Source organism: Eretmochelys imbricata, chromosome 13 (assembly GCF_965152235.1).
Source record: "Eretmochelys imbricata isolate rEreImb1 chromosome 13, rEreImb1.hap1, whole genome shotgun sequence".
Taxonomy (NCBI): Eukaryota; Metazoa; Chordata; order Testudines; family Cheloniidae; genus Eretmochelys; species Eretmochelys imbricata.
Genome location: NC_135584.1, coordinates 34256233 through 34282210, shown reverse-complemented (window position 1 = coordinate 34282210; position 25978 = coordinate 34256233). Strand labels below are relative to the sequence as shown.

At 44.8% G+C, this 25978-nt stretch overlaps 1 protein-coding gene across 1 annotated transcript; it reads left to right on the top strand.

Moving 5' to 3' along the window:
- Nucleotides 1-16823: 16823 nt before the first annotated feature.
- Nucleotides 16824-17750, top strand: LOC144273755 (olfactory receptor 287-like). The gene has a single exon (XM_077832461.1). The coding sequence runs from the start codon at nt 16824-16826 to the stop codon at nt 17748-17750; it is 927 nt and encodes a 308-aa protein (XP_077688587.1).
- Nucleotides 17751-25978: the final 8228 nt, after the last annotated feature.

Sequence of the window (25978 nt, the reverse complement as noted above, 5' to 3'; positions counted from 1 at the left end):
AGAGGTGGTTTCAGAGAGGATGGTTCTAGACTATTCTCAGTGGTAGAAGAGGACAGGACAAGGAGTAATGGTCTCAAGTTGCAGTGGGGGAGGTTTAGGTTGGATATTAGGAAAAACTTTTTCACTATGAGGGTGGTGAAACACTGGAATGCGTTACCTAGGGAGGTGGTAGAATCTCCTTCCTTAGAAGTTTTTAAGGTCAGGCTTGACAAAGCCCTGGCTGGGATGATTTAAGTGGGGATTGGTCCTGCTTTGAGCAGGGGGTTGGACTAGATGACCTCCTGAGGTCCCTTCCAACCCTGATATTCTATGATTCTATGATTCTAAGAAGAGTGTGGAGGTGAAGGCTGGCTAGGTAAGTGGTGTAGGGTACAGGGTCTTGGTTTTGTGGAACATCAGTCCACTTTCTATGGAGAGGGGATATATAGTTTGGATGGAGTCCACCTCAGTACAAGTGGGACCAGTCTTCTTGGGGACAGGCTGTCTAGAGTAGTCAGGAGGGGATTAAACTAATAGCAAAAGGGGAGGTTAAAAAGAGGGAAGATATGAGCACTCAGAAAAAAATGGAAATATTTAGAACAAAATTAATCAAGGAATCAAAGGACATGAAGAGAAGGAATTACTGAACTGCCTATACACGAATGCTAGGAGTCTGGGTGACAAACAAGGGGATTTGGAATTGTTCGTTTATTAGAATAAATTTGATCTGTTTGGTATTACTGAAACTTGGAGGGATGATTAATGCAACTGGAATGTTAAAATCTATTATTATAACCTATTTAGGAAAGATCAAATAGGGAATGGCACTATAGGTCATAAATAACATTACTTGTTTCTGAGTTACTGATAACTTGGAAGAAAATGATCTTAAATGCTTATGGATCAATGTCCTAACAGCCAAAGCACAAGATGGTTTCTGCTACAGACCACCAAATCAAAACTGGGAACAAGATGACCACCTCTTTATGCACCTATCTATAATGTGCAGAAAAAAACCTGTGATCATGGGGCACGTCAATGTGAGTGACATATGCTGGAGGTTATTTGCTGTCAGTCCTAAAACATCCTTGTAATTTCTAAACATCATAGATGACAATTTTCTAACTCAATAAATGTTGCATTCTGCATGGGGTAGTTCTACATTAGACCTTATCCTGACAGATAAAGAGGAACTGATCACAGACTTAAAAATTAATGGTAGCATAGGTACTAGAGGTTATGATCTGATTACATTTATAATGTGAAACTAGAATAAAGTCCATATCAGTAGTATATATTACTCTTGAGGGAATTCTGTACCACTGCACACACAAAGAATTCATTTGTCCTGCAGAATTTTTGTCAGCGGAAACTACATTCTGCCCCAGAAGTGCTGCAGTTCCACCTTTTGCCCAGCAGAGGTGACTGTGGTGTCAGAACAGCAGCCTCTGCTGGGCAAAAGGATGAACTGCAGCACTTTTGGGGCAGAATGTATTTTCTGAGTGTGTGTGGGGGGGATGCTGTGTGTGTGCAGTAGTGCAGAATTCCCCCCAGGAGTAGAAGTTCATCACAGTGGAGCCAAGTTAGGACTGAGTGGGGCTACCAAGGGGGGGGCGGTGTCACACACTGGGGTTCAGAATGGCTAGTGGGGGGACAGACTGGGGCATGGGCTCAGGAGTTAGTGGTGTGACGGCATTGAGCCAGGGCCTGAATAGGAGTGGGGGTGCAAGGCCACATGGGGATGGGGGGGATGGGGCAGGGGCAGATACGCCTGACTGAATGGGAGAGGCTTGGCGTAAACAAGGGTCTGCATGGGGGAGGTGTCCCAACTCTGCCCCCCAATCCAGCCCCTCCCCCTCAAAAAACCTCTTCCATACTTCTCCCACCCACACCCAACAACCCTCCAGGTTCACTCCAAGTTCCTTCCTTCTCCCTCAGCTCCTCCATTACCCCTGACTCCCCCAAGCCTTTGCACTGCTTCTGACAGGTGCAGGAAATACAAATTGGTATTGTACTTTAAATGTATTATTTAAAGTTCTGTATTAATATGCCTAGTAAGGAATCTATTTGTTAAAAAACAATTACCAGAATCTTTGTGTGTGTGTGTCTGTATTGTTACAGACATACTTGCTGATAGATATTTTGAAATAAGTTACCAAAATAATTGAAATTGGCATGATTATATTGTGTTATTTTGACAAATAAAATATGCAGAATTTTAAAATCTTGTGAGCAGAATTTTTAATTTTTGGCACAGAATTCCCCAGGTGTTATATATATAGTTATAGTTAGTTATAAAATGTGGTGCTTTAGTGGGACCAGATTCACAAAGCTAAAAGCAATTATGAGCCAGATGAACAGAGACAAAGAGTTTAATCATGAAAATGTAAATGATGCTTGGGAATAATTCAAAAATCACTTTACTCGATTCCCCTAAAAGCCACAATTCCACAACTGAGGAAAAATGTGCTGGTTTAAAAACGACCTTGTTTAGAGGGAAAGTGAAGGCAGCTATAAAAATTAAGAAATAATAAATGAAGAAAGTAGTAATAGTAATGAATATAAAGTAGAAGTTAGGAATTGTAGAAAAATAATAAAGGAAGCAAAGGCACACAAGGAGAAATCTATGTCCAGCAGAGTTAAGGACAATAAGACATTTTTACAATATATTAAGAACAAAAAGAATCCTGTCAATGGTATTGGTCCATTAATAGATGGAAATGGCAGAATTATCAATGATAAGAATGTTGCCGGCACCCAGTGCCGAGAGGCTGAACAACAGCTTGAGTTGGTTCGTTACCCGGTGTGCTGCACCCAATAATCACAACGGGGTGGAGAAGCAGAAAAGTTTATTTGCAGCTGCAAAAAGGTACAGGGAGAATAAAATCTCAAATCCTGCACAACAGAGCAGGAAGTTACACAGGCTTTTATACATCCTTTTTCCCAGCATATTTATTCAATAGCAAGCTGCCCCAAGTATCCATATAGCCAGCCAATCCAGTTCCCAGCTAGTTCCTTGATTCTCTGTATTATTTGTTAAACTATACATAAAGCTGCTTTATTCAGCATTGTTCTTCCATATCTCCCCTGTTTGGCCTTGCTTAGTTTCAGGCAGTCTGACTCCGCAACATACTGTTGCAGATTCTCAGCATAACTGCTGTGTGTGCCTCCAGGCAGGGGGGCCAAGGACACTTGGGCCTAGTACGCAGAGCTGCTGCGAGTGCCTCCAGGCAGGAGGGGGGGCCAAGGACACCGGGGCCTAGTGCAAGGGGGCTTCATTGACACTCGTGGTCTTCCATCCCCTCGAGTTACCTAGTGGCCATGCCCCAGTGTTCCCAACAACTCCCCCCTTTGAGAACACTCAACAGCCTTGGCTTTGAGTTTTTTTACTTGGGCTATTTATTTTTTTACAATATGACTTTGCATAAGCACTTTGTGATAGCCCTGAAGAGAATGACTTATTAACTTTTGCAAAAGGGCCCTGACACATGATACTGCACAGCATAATACCAGTAATACAAGCAATACAGGAAAGAGAATTTTCAATAGCAGGCTAAATAAACCACCAAGCCAAGACGACAAACCCCAGCCTGAAAACAAGGTTTGCAACCAATCGCTCTCGGGGGCAGTATAGGCAACCTGTGCTCCGGCTCGGGCATGGGCCTCAGCCTGTACCATCTTTTTATAGTTTTTATAACTGCTATTATTTATATATACACAACATCGGGGCCCGACGAGGGCACAAACCCCTCCTTGGGATGCCAAGAGATAGTTCAAAGCCAGCCTGTTTTGGAGGGAAAACATCCTGAGCTGCTGTACCTTTTTATTTAATGTTTTTATTGCTGACCCTAAATTACTAACCGAGTCCTCTAACTCTAAGGCCACTTTCTTAAATACCATTTGCAGCCTTACAGTATAGCGGCCTATGCCTGCCATGGCTGGCCCGGTAAACAGTGGCACTATTCCCAGTACAGAGCACCCTACCAGCTTCTCGGTTGTGAGGGCATTTTTTATATTGCCCTCCAATGCTTTAGTCAGTCGCCGCAGGGTCTTTTTTTGTGACTTAACAGTGGTGTCTTGGGCATTTTTAATTTTTTTTTTGGGCAGTGTGGCAGTTATAGAAAGATGAGGAACTCCATGAGCTATATAACAGCTACCTGTCCAGTTGGCTGGCAGCACCTTGTAAGCCTTTTGGCCATATACAAAATTGTGACCCTGTAGGGCCCAGTAAGGACTGTTTCTTAAGGCGATTTCTGGGATATTTAAGGCTGCTTTGGCTGCTTTTTTAAACAATTTATATGCCCCTAAGGGGGCATCCCATTCTTTTGATTGGGTACAAGTGGGGGCATTTTTAATTGTGCCATTTAAATTACACTCGCCATAGGGACCACTACAAACCCACCATTGGCTTGCTACATTGGAGATGTTAACTGGACGGCAAGTTACATTTCCAAAACCCTTTTTTTGTGGTAAGAGTTTCCCTAAAAGGGGAGGAACCATTACACCCACACTGCTGGCTTCCCCTTTTGGTCTTTATTCAATACCCATTAGCCCACTGTGTAATAACACAGGAGCTTTTTCCCACAGGATGCCCATAGTGATCAGATTGGTTTCGGGTAAAACATAACACTCCCTCAGTGAGTACTGCAACTGAATACTCCTGGTCCTGATAGGTGGCTTGCTGTAAAGAGATCTTGTTCCAGAACGGTGAGTCCGTTCTTTCCTGCTCTTTGGTGGCGGCTAATTCTGCTAGGGTCAAGGGCAGAATGTCAAGGGGCATTCCCATTTTGGGGGATAGTGGAGTTGGAGCACATACCCAGCAATCAGTCTGGTTTGTTAAAGTAGCAATGTGGCGCGCAAGCAAAACAAAGGAGTTATGCTCCCGATATGCACAGTTTGGAAATACCAATACAGAGAATAACAATGTTACCCAATTAATTATTACCAGAGTTTTTCCAACCCAGGGTTTCCAGTACCCGGGTGGGCCCATTTTAGCATTAAGGTGCCCGCTATTTGTGTCTTTTAAACAGTAGCTTTAGCCCGAGATCGTCACTAGATGAGGAGTCAGCAGGTTGGACGGTCCACTGTCCTGCTGACGAGGGGGCGGTTACTGCCTTCAGACGAGAGTGATGGATCCAGTTCTTGTGTCCCTCAATCTTTGCCGCTGTATGGGAGATCAGCAGGACGGTATAGGGTCCTTTCCACTTTTCCTGGAGAGGCTTGTCTTTCCAGGTGTGAACAAGCACAGAGTCACCGGGCTGTAAGGAGTGAACGGGAGAGTCCAAGGGGACAGGCTGGGAATCCTTGGTATACCTGTGAAGAGACAAGAGAACAGCAGACAGGGAACACATATACTGTGACAAAAAACCATTACCCAACTCCCATTCCCCTGACAGAACCAGGGTGCCATTCATAGGCCATGCCCTTCCAAACATAATTTCAAAGGGACTGAGCCCTAATCTACCCTTTGGGAGAACGCGGATACGGAGTAGGACGAGGGGCAAAGCATCAGGCCATTGCAGTGAGGCTTCTTGGCACACTTTTGAGAGATGCCGTTTAAGGATCTGATTGGTACGCTCCACTACCCCACTGGCTTGCGGTCTCCAGGGCGTATGGAGTTTCCAGGGGATCTGTAAGGCATGTGAGATGCTTTGAATGATTTTTGACGTGAAGTGTGTCCCATTGTCAGATTCCATCCACAGGGGGAGTCCAAAGCGAGGAAAGATCTCCTTAACAAACTTGAGGGCCACTGTTCTGGCAGTGCAGTTACGGCATGGGAAGGCTTCTGGCCATCCGCTGAACCGATTCACTATAACAAGGAGCTATTTGAACCCTTGGGTCTGGGGAAACTCAGTAAAGTCTATTTGCCACACTTGTCCGGGGCCCGGAGTGGGTTCTAGGGCAGCTGGTGGCACAGGATGTCCCGGTCGGGGGTTATTCTTTTGGCAGACTAAGCAGTCTGCTTATACCTGGGCAGCCAGGGGTCGGAGTCCGGAAGTGATAAAGTATTTTCCCATTAGCTGGATAAGTGCTTCCCTGCCAGCATGAGTATGCAGCACACCAAAAGCATACTTTGAATCAGTAAAAATATTGACCCACTTTCCTTTTGACAGTTCAAGTGCACGGGTCAGGGCTATCAGTTCGGCAAGCTGGGCAGAGGTCCCAGCAGGCAAACCTTCAGCTTCCACAGTGTCATGGAGGGTCACAACAGCATAACCCGCCCTCCTTTGCCCATCTATTACAGTACTGCTACCATTAGTGTACCACTCATAATCTGCATTTGGGAGAGGTACATCCTTTAAATCCGGACGGCTGGAGTACTGGACATCTATGATTTCTAAACAGTCATGTTTTTGTTCCTCTGTTTCTGGCAAGAGGGTGGCTGGGTTAAGGGAGGGGCAAGGCTGTAAGGTGACTTCAGAGTTCTCTAACAGCTTAGCCTGGTACCGAGCAATCCGATCCTGGGTGAGCCAAAGCCCTCCCTTTGCATCCAATAAGGCTTGGACCATATGGGGAGTATAGATTTGCATAACCCCTCCCAATGTTAGCTTCTCGGCTTCCTTAAGCAGTAGGGCTGTAGTTGCGACCGCCCGTAAACATGCCGGCCAGCCCTTTGCAACCTGATCCAATTGCTTAGAAAAATAAGCCACGGGACGTCTCCATGCTCCTAACAGCTGTGTGAGCACTCCTAGGGCCACCCCCCTTCATTCATGTACATACAACTGAAACGGCTTAGAGAGATCCGGCAGGTCCAGAGCCGGGGCTTCCATCGATTTTTTTTTTAGGATTTTAAATGCCCTGTCAGCCTCTGGGGTCCAATAGAAGGGGTCATGATCCGCTCCTTTTACACAGTCGTACAGGGGTTTAGCCCACAGTCCAAACTCTGGGATCCATATCCTGCAAAAGCCTGCCATACCCAGAAATGCCCTGAGCCGCTTACAATTATTTGGAGAGGAACTTGACAGATAGATTCCTTTCTTTTTTTTTGCTTGAACGCTGACACTCCCCTTGCCTTAGCTGTAACCTGATCCCTCTCCACCTCAGACAACAGGGTTCTCAGGAGGATATTACAGACCTCTCAATCGGCTTGTGACTACTGAGGCACCCCTCAAAGACTGAAATAAACCTGCTTGCGTTCGTTGAGAATTCCCCAGCCTGTGTTTTAAAAGCTGCTAAGTTTATTGGATTGAATGGCACATGGGTGTAAACTTGCATAGTAGTAGCCTGACGTCCGTCTGCCCCTGGGCAAGCCACAACAGTCTCGGTAAGCAAAGGATAGAGTCCCACCGAGGGGGCAATCTCTGTAACCCGAGGCATCCTACCCTTATACGGTGGGAGTGTGGGGGCCGAAGGGGACACCGGCTCTGCCATTACAGTGCGGGTGGGGGGTCCGGGGACTAACATTAGCTACTACCGAACCAGTCGGAGTCAGATTACAGTGCTGTAAAATATCTGGTCGAGTACATAAAGTCAGAAACAAATGTGCATACATATGTTCATTCCATTTCCTTGTTCTCTGACAGAACAGGAGTAACTGAAGGATCGTGTTGTAATTAATTGACCCTCCTGGTGGCCACCACTCCTGGTCCTCTAGTTGATATTGAGGCCAGTCAACTGTACAGAATTGTTTTAATTGGCTCTTAGTCATTGGATCCGCACCAAATACCTTCCAGTTTGCTAGAATGCACTCTAGGGGCGAACACTGTGCCCTAACCTCTGAGCTCTGTCCCTGTCCCATACCTACAGGGTAACTCTGGGCGTCCCCAGGTTCCAACAGAGCATACAATCCGGATTTTAAAAGGTTCCTACCTTATCCAAGGGACCGGTTCTTCACCGTGGCCTGCAGCTGCTCCTCCCCCATGTCTAAGGGACCGGTTCTTCACCGCCGTCCACAACAGCTTCTCCACTATATGAGTGCGTTGCACCGTTGTGCCCTCTGGGGTCGATCAAATTGCGTCTCCTCCGAGGCCCCCGATGAACTCACCGGTGCGCGCTGGGCGTCGGTTCTCGCCGCAATCCTCGACCTCCAGGAGGGGTCCGGGCAAGGCTAAATTGCAGCCTCGTCGCCCACCCAGGGACGCCAAAAGCTGTTGCCGGCACCCAGTGCCGAGAGGCTGAACAACAGCTTGAGTTGGTTCGTTACCCGGTGTGCTGCACCCAATAATCACAATGGGGTGGAGAAGCAGAAAAGTTTATTTGCAGCTGCAAAAAGGTACAGGGAGAATAAAATCTCAAATCCTGCACAACAGAGCAGGAAGTTACACAGGCTTTTATACATTCTTTTTTTTAGCATACTTATTTAATAGCAAGCTGCCCCAAGTATCCATATAGCCAGCCAATCCAGTTCCCAGCTAGTTCCCTGATTCTCTGTATTATTTGTTAAACTATACATAAAGCTGCTTTATTCAGCATTGTTCTTTCATATCTCCCCTGTTTGGCCTTGCTTAGTTTCAGGCAGTCTGACTCTGCAACATACTGTTGCAGATTCTCAGCATAACTGCTGTGTGTGCCTCCAGGCAGGGGGGCCAAGGACACTTGGGCCTAGTACGCAGAGCTGCTGCGAGTGCCTCCAGGCAGGAGGGGGGGCCAAGGACACCGGGGCGTAGTGCAAGGGGGCTTCATTGACACTCGTGGTCTTCCATCCCCTCGAGTTACCTAGTGGCCATGCCCCAGTGTTCCCAACAAGAACATAAAAAAGGCCATAATGGTCAGAACAATGGTCCATCTATCCCAGCATCCTCTCTGCTAACAGTGGCCAATGCCAGGTTCCTCAGAGGGAATGAACAGAACAGGTAATCATGGAGTGATCTTTCCCCTGTTGCCCATTCCCATCTTCTGGCAAAACTCCAGAAAAGGAATAAGTGTTCAATAAATATTTCTGTTCTGAATCTGGGGAAAAAACAGATGATATAGTTTCATCATATGGCAATAACAACACTCTTTCCATTCTGCTGATATCTCTGCAGGATGTTAACAGAATCTACTAAAGTTAGATATTTTTAAACCAGCAGGTCCAGAGAACCTGCATCTAAGAGTTGTAAAATACCTGGCTGAGGAGCTCATTGGACTGTTAATGTTGATTTTCAATAAATCTTGGAATACTGGGGATGTTCCAGAACACTGGAAGAAAGCTAGTATGCCAATTTTTAAAAGAGGTAAATGGGACGACCCAGGTAATTACAGACCTGTCAGCCTAACACTGAACCCTGGCAAGATAATGAAGCGGCTGATATGGGCCTCAATTAATAAATAATTGAAGGGGAGTAATGTAATTAAAGCAAATCAGCATAGGCTTATGGAAAAGAGATACTGTCAAAGTAATTTAGTGATATACATATTTGTAATGAGATTACACATTTGGTTGCTAAAGGTGATTGTGTTACCATAATACACATAGACTTCTGTAAGGCATTTGATTTGGCATCACACCATGTTTTGATTAAAAAATAGAATGACCTAAAATTAACATGGGATATGTTAACTGGATTAAAAACTGGCTAAGTGATAGGTTTCAAAATGTAACTGAAATGGGGAATGGTCCTCGAGGAGGGGTGTTTCCAGTGGGGTCTGGCAGCAATCGGTTGTTGGCTGTATACTATTTAGCATTTTTATCAATGACCTGGAAGAAAACATAAAATCATCACTAATGAAGTTTGCAGATGACACACAAATTGGAGGAAGGGTAAATAATGATGAGGACAGGTCACTGATTCAAAGTGATTTGGGTGACTTGGCAAGCTAGGCACTAGCAAGCAATGTGTGTTTTAATGTGGCTAAATGTAAATATATACATCTAGGAACAAAGAATGTCGGCCGTACTTGCACAATAGGGGACTGCAGTGGGGCAGCTGCCCCACTCCTGGAGAACAGGGATTGAAAGCAGCCAAGCTAGGCTGATTGAAGAAGGCCAGCTCAATTAAGGCCCAGCTGGCCCTGATAAGAGGCTGTGGGGCCAAGAGACAGAGGAGTCTCACTCTACCCCTGGAGTGGGATGGGCTAGTTGCCTGAGAGCAAGGGACCTGAGACAGAGCAGTGCTGGGGAAGGGCAAAGGGAGCTGGGGAGCTCCAGCTTGGTAAAACCCCAGGCTGCAGGCCTTGTTGAAGGCCTACAAAAGATACTAGGGGCTGCAGAGATACAGCCTGGGGATAGGCAAAGGCAGCAGGTCCTACCTCCTTGCCAATGATGAGTGGCCATTACAGACTGCAGTCTGCCCCAGTGAGTGGGGGCTAGATGATGACTGACAGTAGTCACTGAGGCAAGGTGGGTTTAGAGGGTTGGGGGTTACCCCTGGAAGGGGAGACCCAGAGTGTGGGGGCATTGCAGTGGGCCAGCACCCTGAGGTAAAGGTAAGATCATTTTCTTCCAAGTTATCAGTAACTCAAACAAGTAATGTCATTTATGACCTACAGTGCCATTCCCTATTTGATCTTTCCTGAATAGGTTATAATTGATTTTAACATTCCAGTTGCATTAATGATCCCTCCAAGTTTCAGTAATACCAAAGAGATCAAATTTATTCTAATCCCCTTGTTTGTTACCCAGACTCCTAGCATTCGTGTAGAGGCAGTTCAATAATTTCTTCTCTTCATGTCCTTTGGTTCCTTGATTAAGGGACATGGGGCCTGAGGCAGGCGAGACACCTTCCAGCAGAGGGCTCTCCAAGGGCTGGAAAAGAGCTAATTCCCAGATGACCAGAAGGGGGCATCGCACTGGTGAGTCTTCACATCGCTACAGGGACTCTACCCTGGAAAGCTGTGGCTCTGAAAAAGGTCTGGGGGTCCTGGTCATGCTGTGGCCAAAAAATCTAATGTGACCCTGGATTGCATAAATGGGAGGCTCTTGAGGAGGAGTAGAGTAGTTGTTTTACTTCTCTATTTGGCAATGGTGGAATTGCTGCTGGAACCCTGTGTCCAGTTCTGGGGCCCACAATTCAAGAAAATCTTCAGAGAAGAGCAAAGAGAAACTAGAAAACGTGTCTCAAGGAGTTCAAACTACTTAGCTTAACAAAGAGAGGGAAAAGGGGTGACTTGATCGCAGTATCTATGCAGGGAACAAATATTTAACAATGGACTCCTCAGTCTAGCAGATAAAGGTCTAACATGATCCAATGGCTGGAAGTTGAAGCTAGACAAATTCAGATTGGAAATAAGGTGTACAATTTTAACATTGAGAGTAATTAACCATTGGAAGAATTTACCAAGGCTCATGCTAGATTCTCCATCACTTATAATTTTTAAATCAAGATTGGATTTTTTTCTAAAAGATCTTCTCTAGAAAATATTTTGGAGAAGTTCTCTGGCCTGTGTTATACAGTTGGTCAGAGCAGATGATCACAATATTCCCTTTGGGAGTTGGAGTCTATGGAATCTATGGTTTGTTAAAAGTTCTGATGGCATTAACATGTTCCCATGGAACTGTTCTGTCAAAACTTTTGACCGCTCTACTTCCAACACTTCAGAATGAAATATTTCATTTTGGTATCCCTTCAAAATAAAAAATATTTGGTATTAATGAACATGTTGACTTAAAATGGTATTGAAACACATCATTTTAATGTCAATGTATGTCTATTTTATTTTCAAATAAAGATTTGATTTTTAAATATATTTGTTTCAATTTGATTTTGGAAACAGAAAAAAATGTTTTGATTTTTTTACTGTCCAACTTAAATATGTAGCTTTCATTTTCCAACAGAAAATTGAGATACTTTGTCAAAATTGACATTTTCCTGTGGACAATTTTTGATTTCAGCTATTCCAAATTTTCTGATATTAAGATGTACTGTGGAAAAAAAGATTAGCTTGCTTCTCCTAGCTCAATTATTTATCTATCAGCAATGATCTGCCCCTTACCACACCACCTGGGGTTTCTTTGTCCTTCCTTTTATGGTTTGTGTTCTGGCAGATTGTGAAATCAATGGTGAAGGGAAATCAAACCAATGTGAAGGAATTTATTCTGCTTGGCTTCCCTAGCTCTTGGTATTTACTGATCTCTCTCTCCCTGCTATTCTTGTTCACATACCTCTTGATGGCCATGGGAAACATTTGTAAACAATCCCTGCATAATGGGCTACTCCTGCTCTATTGAAGGCATAAATGTAGATAGACACCTGAGGTCACTACATGGAGGGTATTTTGGTGCCTCAAGATACACATAGACACATTGGTGCCTAACTCCCATTGAAATCAATGGGAGTTAGGCACCTAAATACCTTTGAGGAGCTGGGCCTCAATGGAATTTTCAAAAGTACCTAAGCAGGATAGCCATGTAACATCCAAAGGGAGTTAGGCACCTCATCTGTTCAGGTGCTTTGGAAAGTCCTCCTAGGCTCCTGCTGCACCTTTATGTGCATGAACACCTGGCCTACAAGATCAAAGTGTGAGGTGGGCACCTCACTGTCTGGCTGCTGTTTCTCCTGCAGAGGTTGCCTGGTACATGAGGAGGGATTGAAGGATACTTTGTGCTTTATTTTACTTTCCTGTATTTCAAGACAACAAACCACTTTCTAACTCAATTGAGTGAAGGGAAACAAAAAAGGAAATGTGTTTTTGAGAATGAAATGCAGTGTCTACTAGATTTCAGTTCAGGGCAAGAGAATGAGACATGGGCATCTATAGTTCCTGATATCCCAAGTCAAACTGGGTCAGATCCCCAGTGGATATAAGTTAGAATTGCTCAGCTGAAATCAATAGAGGTTTGCTGATTCACACAAGGCAAGGATCTGGTCCACGCAGTTTGACCAGGGTTGTGATTCCCCTCTGCACCTCTAAAATTCAGGCACATGCTATGTTCACATGGGGCAGGATCCTGCTCCTATACCAGTGCAAATCTGGAGTAACTCTCCTGAAGTCAGTGGAGTTATACCTGTGAAAGCCCAGTGTCAGTGAGTGGACGATCAGGAGAAGAGACTCTGGTTTTTGGCCCACTGCAGTCAATGGGCCTGATTCTTCCTCTCATTCACCCCCATGTAAATCTGGAGTAACTCCACTACACTCAGTTTGGCTGATTCCCCTCTCACCCATTCCAGCGTGAATCTCCGCTGTCTGTGCCTCGGTTTCCCCATCTGTAAAATGGGGATCGTAACCCTGACCTCCTTGGTAAAGTTCTTTGAGAGCTACTGATTTAAAGCCCACTATAAGAGCTAAGTGTTGTTGCTATTGGTTGGCTGCCTAAAGAATCTGTCCCACTGTGCTCTGTTATTCAGCCAACTCGTCTCAGGACTGGATCCACGAATAATGATGGAGGCTTGACATGCGGCAAGAGCATGTAGAAGTTGCTCAGAATTTAGTGCAGCGGAAATCTATGAAGGTAGGTAAGTGTGAGTTTACAAAACCCATGTGGGAATTAGAGCCAGCTTCTCTGAGGATTGGCTCTTGAATTATTTGGTTCATGGCCCCTCAAGCAATTCCCTCTGTAGTTCTGAGAAAGTCTGTGAATTTCTCTGAAGATTATGTCCCAAGGTGGCCGCCTGAGCTGATGAAATAAGTCATCCTGAATTGAACACTCTTACATTGCCTGAATGGAGCACCTAAGAAGACAGTAGTATATAAGAGATAAATAGACTTCAGTGCCATAGGGGAGAGAGAGGAAGACAATAGCATATAAAGTACATAGTTCATTTTCAATTATAAGTATATACTAAGATATGCTGATAATCTATTAAGGATATTTGATGGTTGACTTCATTAGAGCAGGTTGTGTGCTTGAATCTTTTGAAAATGTTCAAAAAATGTGTCAGAGAAGCAGAATGATTGTCTGTGTTTAAAAAATAACTGTTGGTTTTTTCTCTCTATGCTTAAGAGAGCACCTTTTTTCTACATTTGATGCGATAGCAATTATGTTTCATTCAGGATGCATCCACAGAACTGCCACCCACACAGTGAGTATTCTGAAAGTTCTTTGAGTATCTACTCAGAATGCTTATAAGTTACACCGGTTTAAATGAAATCAGATGTGGTGGTGTTATTATTATTCTTAGCATTCAAATTAATACTAGTTTAGAGGAAGTTGCACAAATCCCTCAGAAATTCAATGGATTTGGGTTCATAATTCCCTCAAGCATCATAGAGCATGCAATCCTATGCTTCTGCATTGCGCTCACTCTCCAGTATAAAAACATTTCGCTTTCGGTTTCTGGTCAGTTTGACCTTCTTGCTGTCTTACAAAATAGTTGTAGTTTTGCAAACTATGCAGAGATACTTTGTTTTGTTTTGGCAGGTCTAATCTTCCCCCAAACTTAGTCTGAGTCATACGGTGACTTTAGAGGGAAAAGACAAAGATTCTAGCGATTGTATCACCAACAGAATTGTTTACTACATTCCTGTCAGTGACTCTTGTGAGAACATCTTGAAGAGAGTGCAGTTTGCAGAGAGGCTAATTAAACTGAAGAAAATGGGATCACACTTCATATTCGGATTCCCTTTCTAAGTCCTTTAGAAACAGGCTTGGAGTTATCAGATTTTTATCGGTAAATGACAATAAACGTTGACTTCACTGCACACCCAGAAAATGACATAAATATATTTCCATCAATAATCCAAATTAACAGGTAAGGAAGGAAAATGCTGCTTAAGGGTATTTGCTCTGCTTATTTTGACAAGTGATGACAGAGTTTTAACAGTTATAAACCTTTAACATGTTGAATCTCAACATCTACTGTCATTAAATAATTGTCTGACTCTGCTCCATTGTCTGTCCCACATAATGAACTGCAACTTTGAACATTTAATTGATAAAAATGGAAATAAACACTTAAAAGCATAATACTGTGCAAATATGAAAATCTAAATCCATAAAAATAGAAAAGCAATGCTTAAAAATAAGCATTGATATTAGCAATGGGGAAAATGAATTCTTCCATGCCTATTGACAAAGTTTAATTGATTTTAAGCATGCTAAAGACATAAGCAGTATATGTTCCCAGGGTTATAAGCACATCAGTAGAAAGTTTCAGAAATGGTTATATATCGGGTTTATAAACACATTTGGAGTGGTTGGCCTCAATACAAATTGGGTAAGCATTTATTAAAGCTTCAATTATTAATCCTTTACAAACTGTGTATGAATGGAACCTTAATATAGAGAATACCCAGAATTAGAAGTGAATGGAGTCTGGAAATTGGGGGTACCATCATGGTTACCAATGGTTCAAAGGAGGTATAAGTCAAATATGCACTCCATCAACAACAGAGGATTGTCCTTTAGATGTCTCAAGGCAGACATTCATGCCCTCTGGGGCACCTGGCATTGGCCACTGTTGGAAGAGAGGATACTGGGCTAGATGGACCTTTGATATTCTAGAATAGCAGAGTTGGAAGGGACCTCAGGAGGTCATCTAGTCCAACCCCCTGCTCAAAGCAGGACCAATCCCCAATTTTTGCCCCAGATCCCTAAATGGCCCCCTCAAGGATTGAACTCACAACCCTGGGTTTAGCAAGCCAATGCTCAAACCACTGAGCTATCCCTCCCCATGACACAGTATGGCGGTTCTTATGTTCTGATATTCTGGCTCTGGAGGGAGTGTGAGCTAATAGCTTAGAACAGTGGTTCTCAAACTTTTTTTTTTCCATGGACCACTTGAAAATTGCTTAGGGTCTCAGCGACCACTTAATGATCTTTCCAAATATTTGTACCATTAGCTAACTATTGTAAAGTGGTTTGGATAAAAGCGCGATATAAAAAAACCTTAATGTATTTTTTGTTCTACAAATAAAAGCACACAATTCATATTTTAATATCTGTAGTCTACCTTTCTAATGCAATGGATGTGCCTCTACCCGACCACAGCAGCCCCCAAGCTGGGACTGGGAAGGAGGACCATCTCTCCCTGGCATCCGCAGTCCTGGAGCTGGGGAAAGTCACCTCTCTGGCCGCTGCAGCCCTGCATGTCCCAAATTCACCAGACCCACTCTTCTCACCCTGCTGCCCCTACCACCTGCCCCTATTCCCTCCAAGACCACAACCTCACCTTACATGTGCGTCTTAAGGGTCCAGGCACCTAATTAGTGAAGCCACACGTTCATGGCTCCACTAATTAGGTGGGTGGCCCTTCATTCTCTTGTGTGCGGCTGCCCAGATGCTCACCTTAGAGGGAAATATCCGCGAACCACCTGAATGGAGCTTGCAGACCACTAGTGGTCTGCAGACCACAGTTTGAGAACCTCTGGCTTAGAAAAAGGAATCAGGATGCTTCAGTTCTGTTTTCCAGCTCTGGGAGTGGGATGGGGTCTAAGGGTTCTAGGGCTAGAAGTCAGGATTCCTGGGTTCCATTCCCAGCTCTAGGAGGGAAGTGGGGCCTCGTGGTTAGAGCAGAGGGCTGAGAGCAAGAAATCCAGGATTCTGCATCTGGCTTTGGGAGGTCAGTTAGGCCAGGTTTCTTGGCTCTGTGGGAGGACCAAAATCTAAGGCTGGGATTTTCAAAGGAACCTAGGGAAGTTAGGTGCCAATCTGCCATTGAAACTCTAGTTCTCAGATGACAACATACTCACATCTCCTACTGAGAACTGAATGTGCACTACTTCACATAAATTGTGTTCAGTATCCTGCAGGATACTGCTCTTTAATGGGAGATGGGGGCTCTTGTCAAGACAGGATATCTTTTTCCTAAGAGGTAAGCTCTGGTTCAACCATTAGCTACTGGGCTTTGGGTGAAAGGAATTATCCAACCTGTGTGATACAGGAGGTCAGACTGTATAATCCCTTTGGGCTTTAAAAAATAATATATATTATCTATCTACATGACTGCTCAGTTTAACAATGAGCTGCAATTAACCAAGTCACCTGGGTGTTTCTTTGTCTTCCCTTTATAGTTTCCTGTGTCTTAACAGTTTTAAGAGGTCACCCAATGGTGAAGGGAAATCAGACCAATGTGAGGGAATTTATTCTGCTGGGGTTCCCTGGCTCTCGGTATTTGCAGATTGCTCTCTTCCTGCTTTTCTTGTTCATGTACCTCCTGACACTGATGGGAAATATCACCATCATCTCCTTAGTGGGGATCCACCGCCACCTGCACACCCCGATGTATTTCTTCCTCTGCAATCTCTCCTTTCTGGACATCTGGTTCACCACAGGCTACATTCCCAAAACTCTTGCTCTCCTAGTGTCCCAAAGCAAAACCATCTCCTTCCCCAGTTGCCTCCTGCAGATGTACTTTGTCTTCTCCCTTGGCTGCACCGAATATCTACTTCTGTCTGTCATGGCCTATGATCGCTATTTGGCCATATGCCACCCATTGCGCTATAGCTGTATCATGAACAGCACTTTGTCCATTCAGCTGGTTCTTGGATCATGGGCAAGTAGCTTCCTGACTACTTCTGTGCTGGCGTTTCTGATCACCAGGTTGTCCTTCTGTGACTCTACCGTCATCAACCATTTCTTCTGTGATGTAGATTCTTGGATAGAGCTGTCCTGCACCGACACGCATCTCGCTGAGATGGTGTATATTACTGTCTGCTTTATTGTCGTCCTTGGGTCCTGTGCCGTCATCCTGGTCTCTTACATTTACATCATCTCCACTGTCCTGAGAATCCCATCTGACCAAGGCTGGCAAAAGGCCTTTTCCACTTGCTCTGCCCATCTCACCGTCGTGGTTTTATGGTACGGCTGCTCCATCTTTCTTTATGTCAAGCCTTCCAAACAAAACTCACTGGAAATGAACAAAGTTGTCACCCTCTTGAACACTATCATGACACCATTGCTTAATCCTTTCATTTACACGCTAAGGAACAAAGACATTAAAGAAATCTTGAGAAAGGCATTCAGTAGGACATAGGGTGAAAAGACAGCAAGTGTAAAAAATCGGGATGGGGGTGGGGGCTAATAGGAGCCTATATAAGAAAAAGACCCAAAAAATCGGGACTGTCCCTATAAAATTGGGACATCTGGGCACCCGAGTAGGACATGATACTATTGCCCAATGGCCTGGATATAACTGATTTAGGCAGGCAGTGACAGGAAATCAAGTGGGGAAAATGGAGACTTTTTGACATTTGTTTTCATTCCAAATCACAGCAGAAACAAATATTTTCCAAATATCATGTGAAATGGAAATTGCAAAACAAACCCATTTCAAACCGTTTGTTGTGTGGGGGGGGGAAGGAATCAAAATTCCACTTCAAAATGTTTGTTTTGCAATGTACGTTATTCCATTTATTTTAACATTGTTATGACATGTCAGTAGTGTGCACTCTATGGCATGCCTTATTATGTCAAGTTTTCACAATACAATAATAAAAGTCAAAATTTTCTTTTCTCATTTATTTTTTCTCTTCCCTTTTTCCTTTTCACAAACCAACCAGTTTTGGAGGGCAGCTGCTACTTAGCAGAGATTGGAGCAGTTTGCTTCCTCGACAATTTTGAGAAGAAACTAGGATAAAAGTGTGAAAATGGCAAACTGTTTCATCAGAACAGAAACAAGAGCCCTTTTGATCTAGAAAGAAGATATTTCATAGAATCATAGAATCATAGAATATCAGGGTTGGAAGGGACCCCTGAAGGTCATCTAGTCCAACCCCCTGCTCGAAGCAGGACCAATTCCCAGTTAAATCATCCCAGCCAGGGCTTTGTCAAGCCAGACCTTAAAAACTTCCAAGGAAGGAGATTCCACCACCTCCCTAGGCAACGCATTCCAGTGTTTCACCACCCTCTTAGTGAAAAAGTTTTTCCTAATATCCAATCTAAACCTCCCCCACTGCAACTTGAGGCCATTACTCCTCGTTCTGTCATCTGCTACCATTGAGAACAGTCTAGAGCCATCCTCTTTGGAACCCCCTTTCAGGTAGTTGAAAGCAGCTATCAAATCCCCCCTCATTCTTCTCTTCTGCAGGCTAAACAATCCCAGCTCCCTCAGCCTCTCCTCATAACTCATGTGTTCCAGACCCCTAATCATTTTTGTTGCCCTTCGCTGGACTCTCTCCAATTTATCCACATCCTTCTTGTAGTGTGGGGCCCAAAACTGGACACAGTACTCCAGATGAGGCCTCACCAATGTCGAATAGAGGGGGACGATCACGTCCCTCGATCTGCTGGCTATGCCCCTACTTATACATCCCAAAATGCCATTGGCCTTCTTGGCAACAAGGGCACACTGCTGACTCATATCCAGCTTCTCGTCCACTGTCACCCCTAGGTCCTTTTCCGCAGAACTGCTGCCTAGCCATTCGGTCCCTAGTCTGTAGTGGTGCATTGGATTCTTCCGTCCTCAGTGCAGGACCCTGCACTTATCCTTATTGAACCTCATCAGATTTCTTTTGGCCCAATCCTCCAATTTGTCTAGGTCCTTCTGTATCCTATCCCTCCCCTCCAGCGTATCTACCACTCCTCCCAGTTTAGTATCGTCCGCAAATTTGCTGAGAGTGCAATCCACACCATCCTCCAGATCATTTATGAAGATATTGAACAAAACCGGCCCCAGGACCGACCCCTGGGGCACTCCACTTGACACCGGCTGCCAACTAGACATGGAGCCATTGATCACTACCCGTTGAGCCCGACAATCTAGCCAGCTTTCTACCCACCCTATAGTGCATTCATCCAGCCCATACTTCCTTAACTTGCTGACAAGAATACTGTGGGAGACCGTGTCAAAAGCTTTGCTAAAGTCAAGAAACAATACATCCACTGCTTTCCCTTCATCCACAGAACCAGTAATCTCATGATAAAAGGCGATTAGATTAGTCAGGCATGACCTTCCCTTGGTGAATCCATGCTGGCTGTTCCTGATCACTTTCCTCTCATGCAAGTACTTCAAGATTGATTCTTTGAGGACCTGCTCCATGATTTTTCCAGGGACTGAGGTGAGGCTGACTGGCCTGTAGTTCCCAGGATCCTCCTTCTTCCCTTTTTTAAAGATTGGCACTACATTAGCCTTTTTCCAGTCATCCGGGACTTCCCCGGTTCGCCACGAGTTTTCAAAGATAATGGCCAATGGCTCTGCAATCACAGCCGCCAATTCCTTCAGCACTCTCAGATGCAACTCGTCTGGCCCCATGGACTTGTGCACGTCCAGCTTTTCTAAATAGTCCCTAACCACCTCTATCTCCACAGAGGGCTGGCCATCTCTTCCCCATTTTGTGATGCCCAGCGTAGCAGTCTGGGAGCTGACCTTGTTAGTGAAAACAGAGACAAAAAAAGCATTGAGTACATTAGCTTTTTCCACATCCTCTGTCACTAGGTTGCCTCCCTCATTCAGTAAGGGGCCCACACTTTCCTTGGCTTTCTTCTTGTTGCCAACATACCTGAAGAAACCCTTCTTGTTACTCTTGACATCTCTCGCTAGCTGCAGCTCCAGGTGCGATTTGGCCCTCCTGATTTCATTCCTACATGCCCGAGCAATATTTTTATACTCTTTCCTGGTCATATGTCCAAGCTTCCACTTCTTGTAAGCTTCTTTTTTATGTTTAAGATCCGCTAGGATTTCACCGTTAAGCCAAGCTGGTCGCCTGCCATATTTACTATTCTTTCGACTCATTGGGATGGTTTGTCCCTGTAACCTCAACAGGGATTCCTTGAAATACAGCCAGCTCTCCTGGACTCCTTTCCCCTTCAAGTTAGTCCCCCAGGGGATCCTGGCCATCCGTTCCCTGAAGGAGTCGAAGTCTGCTTTCCTGAAGTCCAGGGTCCGTATCCTGCTGCTTACCTTTCTTCCCTGCGTCAGGATCCTGAACTCAACCAACTCATGGTCACTGCCTCCCAGATTCCCATCCACTTTTGCTTCCCCCACTAATTCTACCCGGTTTGTGAGCAGCAGGTCAAGAAAAGCGCCCCCCCTAGTTGGCTCCTCTAGCACTTGCACCAGGAAATTGTCCCCTACGCTTTCCAAAAACTTCCTGGATTGTCTATGCACCGCAGTATTGCTTTCCCAGCAGATATCAGGAAAATTAAAGTCACCCATTTCAATCTCTTCTGAGTGGTGACTGTCAGTTTTTTTTAGTATAATAGAAGAATACAATGCAATAATAGACTATTTCAATGTACATTGTGAAATATTGTGAAAAATAACAGAAATAATATAAACATGAAAAATAAATTTTGAAAGAAAAATATCTACTCTAAAGCTTAGATTTCAAAAGGAGCCTAAGAGATCAGCTACCCAAATCCCATCAGAAGTGGCTGGCTAACTATCTTGGGATCCTTTTGAAACTGCAGCGTAAATTCTTCCCTCTGACCTATTCCCTAGTACGCTGATCATGAGCATCTATGGTTCGGTGTGTAGGGCACTGAACCGTGAGCCAGGAGACTTTGGGTCACTCTGTGACCTTAGTTACACTGATCTAATCCCAGAGAAACACCACTGCATTTAACAGCTGGATTCCATAGTGAACAAGATAAGAAGTTTTTCAGTCTTCTGGTTCTTTTCACAGCACTTCCAGGTACTGTAGTGGGTTTGGATTCTGTGCCTCCCCTTCCCCATCTGGCACTTAACCTATTTAAGAATCCCATGTGAGCAGTGCTAGGCATTCTTATATAAAAAAACTAGAGATCATAGAATCATAGAAAATCAGGGTTGGAAGGGACCTCAGGAGGTCATCTAGTCCAACCCCCTGCTCAAAAGCAGGACCAATCCCCAATTAAATCATCCCAGCCAGGGCTTTGTCAAGCCTGACCTTAAAAACTTCTAAGGAAGGAGATTCCACCACCTCCCTAGGCAACGCATTCCAGTGTTTCACCACCCTCCTAGTGAAAAAGTTTTTCCTAATATCCAACCTAAACCTCCCCCGCTGCAACTTGAGACCATTACTCCTTGTCCTGTCCTCTTCTACCACTGAGAATAGTCTAGAACCATCCTCTCTGGAACCACCTCTCAGGTAGTTGAAAGTAGCTATCAAATCCCCCCTCATTCTTCTCTTCTGCAGACTAAACAATCCCAGTTCCCTCAGCCTCTCCTCATAAGTCATGTGTTCCAGACCCCTAATCATTTTTGTTGCCCTTCGCTGGACTCTTTCCAATTTATCCACATCCTTCTTGTAGTGTGGGGCCCAAAACTGGACACAGTACTCCGGATGAGGCCTCACCAATGTCGAACAGAGGGGGACGATCACGTCCCTCGATCTGCTCGCTATGCCCCTACTTATACATCCCAAAATGCCATTGGCCTTCTTGGCAACAAGGGCACACTGCTGACTCATATCCAGCTTCTCGTCCACTGTCACCCCTAGGTCCTTTTCCACAGAACTGCTGCCTAGCCATTCGGTCCCTAGTCTGTAGCTGTGCATTGGATTCTTCCGTCCTAAGTGCAGGACCCTGCACTTATCCTTGTTGAACCTCATCAGATTTCTTTTGGCCCAATCCTCCAATTTGTCTAGGTCCCTCTGTATCCTATCCCTACCTGCCACCGTATCTACCACTCCTCCTAGTTTAGTGTCATCCGCAAATTTGCTGAGAGTGCAATCCACACCATCCTCCAGATCATTTATGAAGATATTGAACAAAACCGGCCCCAGGACCGACCCCTGGGGCACTCCACTTGATAGCGGCTGCCAACTAGACATGGAGCCATTGATCACTACCCGTTGAGCCCGACAATCTAGCCAACTTTCTACCCACCTTGTAGTGCGTCCATCCAGCCCATACTTCTTTAACTTGCTGACAAGAATACTGTTGCAGACCGTGTCAAAAGCTTTGCTAAAGTCGAGGAATAACACGTCCACTGCTTTCCCTTCATCCACAGAACCAGTTATCTCATCATAGAAGGCGATTAGATTAGTCAGGCATGACCTTCCCTTGTTGAATCCATGCTGACTGTTCCTGATCACTTTCCTCTCATGTAAGTGCTTCAGGATTGATTCTTTGAGGACCTGCTCCATGATTTTTCCAGGGACTGAGGTGAGGCTGACTGGCCTGTAGTTCCCAGGATCCTCCTTCTTCCCTTTTTTAAAGATGTCCGTGTCTATGGGCCTGATTCCCCCCCCACTCTCATTTTCTCTGGTCTAAATCAGGAATAACTACCCTTACCTCAATGGGCCACATTCCCAGCGGGAGCAAATTGGCCACACCTACCAATGGGGCCAGATCCCCAGCTGGTGTGAATCTGCATAGTTCCAGTGCAGACAGTGGGCCACCTCCACTAATGTCAAAGGGATGGAATGCCCAGCTGTTGTAAACCAACAGAGCTATGTCAGTCAACAGCAGCTGAATACCTTGCACCATAAGCAGTTCCTGACTAAGAACTATTCAGTGGGCTGACCCTGCCAGCTGTTACTAAGGAAAGTACTTCTTACCCCAGTAATCTCATTGTTACCAATGAAACCACTGCTGTCAGCAGATTTACTCACATGCGTGAGGATTTTCAGGGTTAGGCACATCTGAGGGTATGCATGACTCAGCACCTAACTAGTGTGGTTAACAAAAGGACAAACAAATGAGCGGATAGTGCACTCATGCCAGTTTTTTTGCACTGATCTCTCTCCAACAACTTCAGTGCAGCAACTTGGGATTTGCCTCAGTGAAAGTGATGGGAGAATTTGGCCTGATGTATCCAGGTCTGATCCTTTCTCACAGACAGACAGCCTAAGGGAGTTAGACATCCAGCTGGGATTCACAGAGGAGCTTAAGGAAATCCGGTGCCCAACTCCCACTGAAATTCATTGGGAGTTGGGTAGCTAACTCCCTTAGGCCCAGCTGGAAATCATACCCTCTGGTAGCCTTGAAAATTACAACCTGTGTGTGCTGGATCAGTCTGCCAGATAAAACACACATGCTTGGCTTGAATCTTATATTCATCCACAGGAGAGAGATAGATATAGTGTGGGCAGCATCCTAGATATGTTCCAGGAATTATTTTGGAGAAGTTCTCTGGCCTTTGTTATACAGGGGGCCAGACTAGATTAGCACAATGTTTCTTCCTGGCATCAGAATCTATGAATCTAAGCATTGCATTCTTCCCCATCTCTTTATTCTAGTCGGTGTCCCCCAGCCCTAATGTAGAGAGACAATCTGCCTTTCTTTAGAGCACCACAAATCACCCTTGATCTAAAAGAATCCCTGTGGTAAGTTGTAACATTTCTCTGTTCATGCAAACCTTCTGTGACCCCCTGGGGTACATCTGCAGGGACACAAATCCATTCCATGAAACAGTTGCACCAAGGCCAGAGTTGTAACTCTTGAAACACGGGTACCAGGGTCCCCACAACTTTGGGATGACGTGGTAAGAGGAAGCTGGGTTTATTGGACTTTAGCAGTGCATGGACCTTGTGTTTTACAGACATTGGCTTTGTGTTTTCAGAAATAAACTTACAATTTATCTCCTCCTTTATTATTCACCACCATCATATACAGTCTATTTATTCCTTTTCCCCATTCCCAACCTGTGTCCATTTATTAGTGAAGTTTAAGTCTAGCTGGCTATGTTGCCTTCTTGTGGTAATTATATTTATTTGGCTCGGAGCTTCCAAGCACTGTAGGGGAGATGAAATGATTTGCTATTAGGCTGTCTAGCTCCTTAGGCTGTTTTGAAAATAGGGGCCTAAATCCACACCTTTTTTTATGGACAGTTGCTGAGATTGGATGCCTAAACCCTGTGATAATCCAAGCCCCATTGCTCTCATTGTCACACGCTACAGAGCATTGCTTAAGGGCTGACCCAGCCCAGTGTTACCGGGAGCTCATTACAGAGAGTGAACTTCAGGAATCTTGTCCCAGGCAGACCAAAACAGCATTTAAACAGGTTTCAGTTCTCAAGAAATCAACTATTAGTCTTGGAGTCACCTTTGCTCCACTTCCACAGATAACCTTACACACCTGGAGTGGTTTCACTGCTCTAGGGAAAGGGTGGAAGGGCCACATCCATAGACACACCGGATTTCCTGAGATGCTGCATTCCAGACACAGATAGACAGGCTAAGTAGCCAATTCCATACACTAGTAGGTAAACTAAGAAAACAGAAAGAGAAATCACAGGTCAGAATGATCTCACCATATGTATGATCCATGTTTAAAAGGCAGGTGAGTTGATTCATATTTTTATTACTTGTAGTCTTTCTGTTGTTTCAATTTCAAAGGAACAGATGCTGCCCCACTTGTTTTGGGGTGGATATCTCTGCAAGGTCCCCTTGACTTCTGCCTGGATGCAACAGTCTGCTCCCGCACAGTCAGTTACAGCACAGGGGCCATGGTTGGCAACCCAGCTACTTTCGCTCACTCACAACAATGACAAACGAGATCAGTTGGTGCGTGTTAGCCATAGTTTCTATTTGTATGTCTGTGTTAGGGGGTTGCAGGGTATTCTCTGGAGCAGGCACTTAGCTTTGGAATTCACTTTTCACGGAATCATAGAATCATAGAATAACAGAGTTGGAAGGGACCTCTGGAGGCCATCTAGTCCAGCCCCTGCCCAGAGCAGGACCAATCCCCAACTAAATCATCCCAGCCAGGGCTTTGTCAAGCCTGACCTTAAAAACCTCTAAGGAAGGGGATTCCACCACGTCCCTAGGTAACGCATTCCAGTGTTTCACCACCCTCCTAGTGAAAAATATTTTCCTAATATCCAACCTAAACCTCCCCCACCGTAACTTGAGACCATTACTCCTTGTCCTGTCATCTGCTATCACTGAGAATAGTCTAGATCCATCCTCTTTGGATTCACCTTTCAGGTAGTTAAAAGCAGCTATCAAATCCCCCCTCATTCTTCTCTTCTGTAGACTAAACAATCCCAGTTCCCTCAGCCTCTCCTCATAACTCATGTGTTCCAGTCCCCTAATCATTTTTGTTGCCCTTCGCTGGACTCTTTCCAATTTCTCCACATCCTTCTTGTAGTGTGGGGCCCAAAACTGGACACAGTACTCCAGATGAGGCCTCACCAATGTCGAATAGAGGGGAACGATCATGTCCCTCGATCTGCTGGCAATGCCCCTACTTATACACCCCAAAATGCCATTGGCCTTCTTGGCAACAAGGGCACACTGTTGACCCATATCCAGCTTCTCATCCACTGTCACCCCTAGGTCCTTCTCTGCAGAACTGCTGCCTAGCCATTCGGTCCCTAGTCTGTAGCGGTGCATTGGA

Coding starts and splice junctions, on each gene's coding strand:
- LOC144273755 (XM_077832461.1), top strand. CDS start 16,824: ATGGTGAAGGGAAATCAGACCAATGTGAGGGAATTTATTCTGCTGGGG.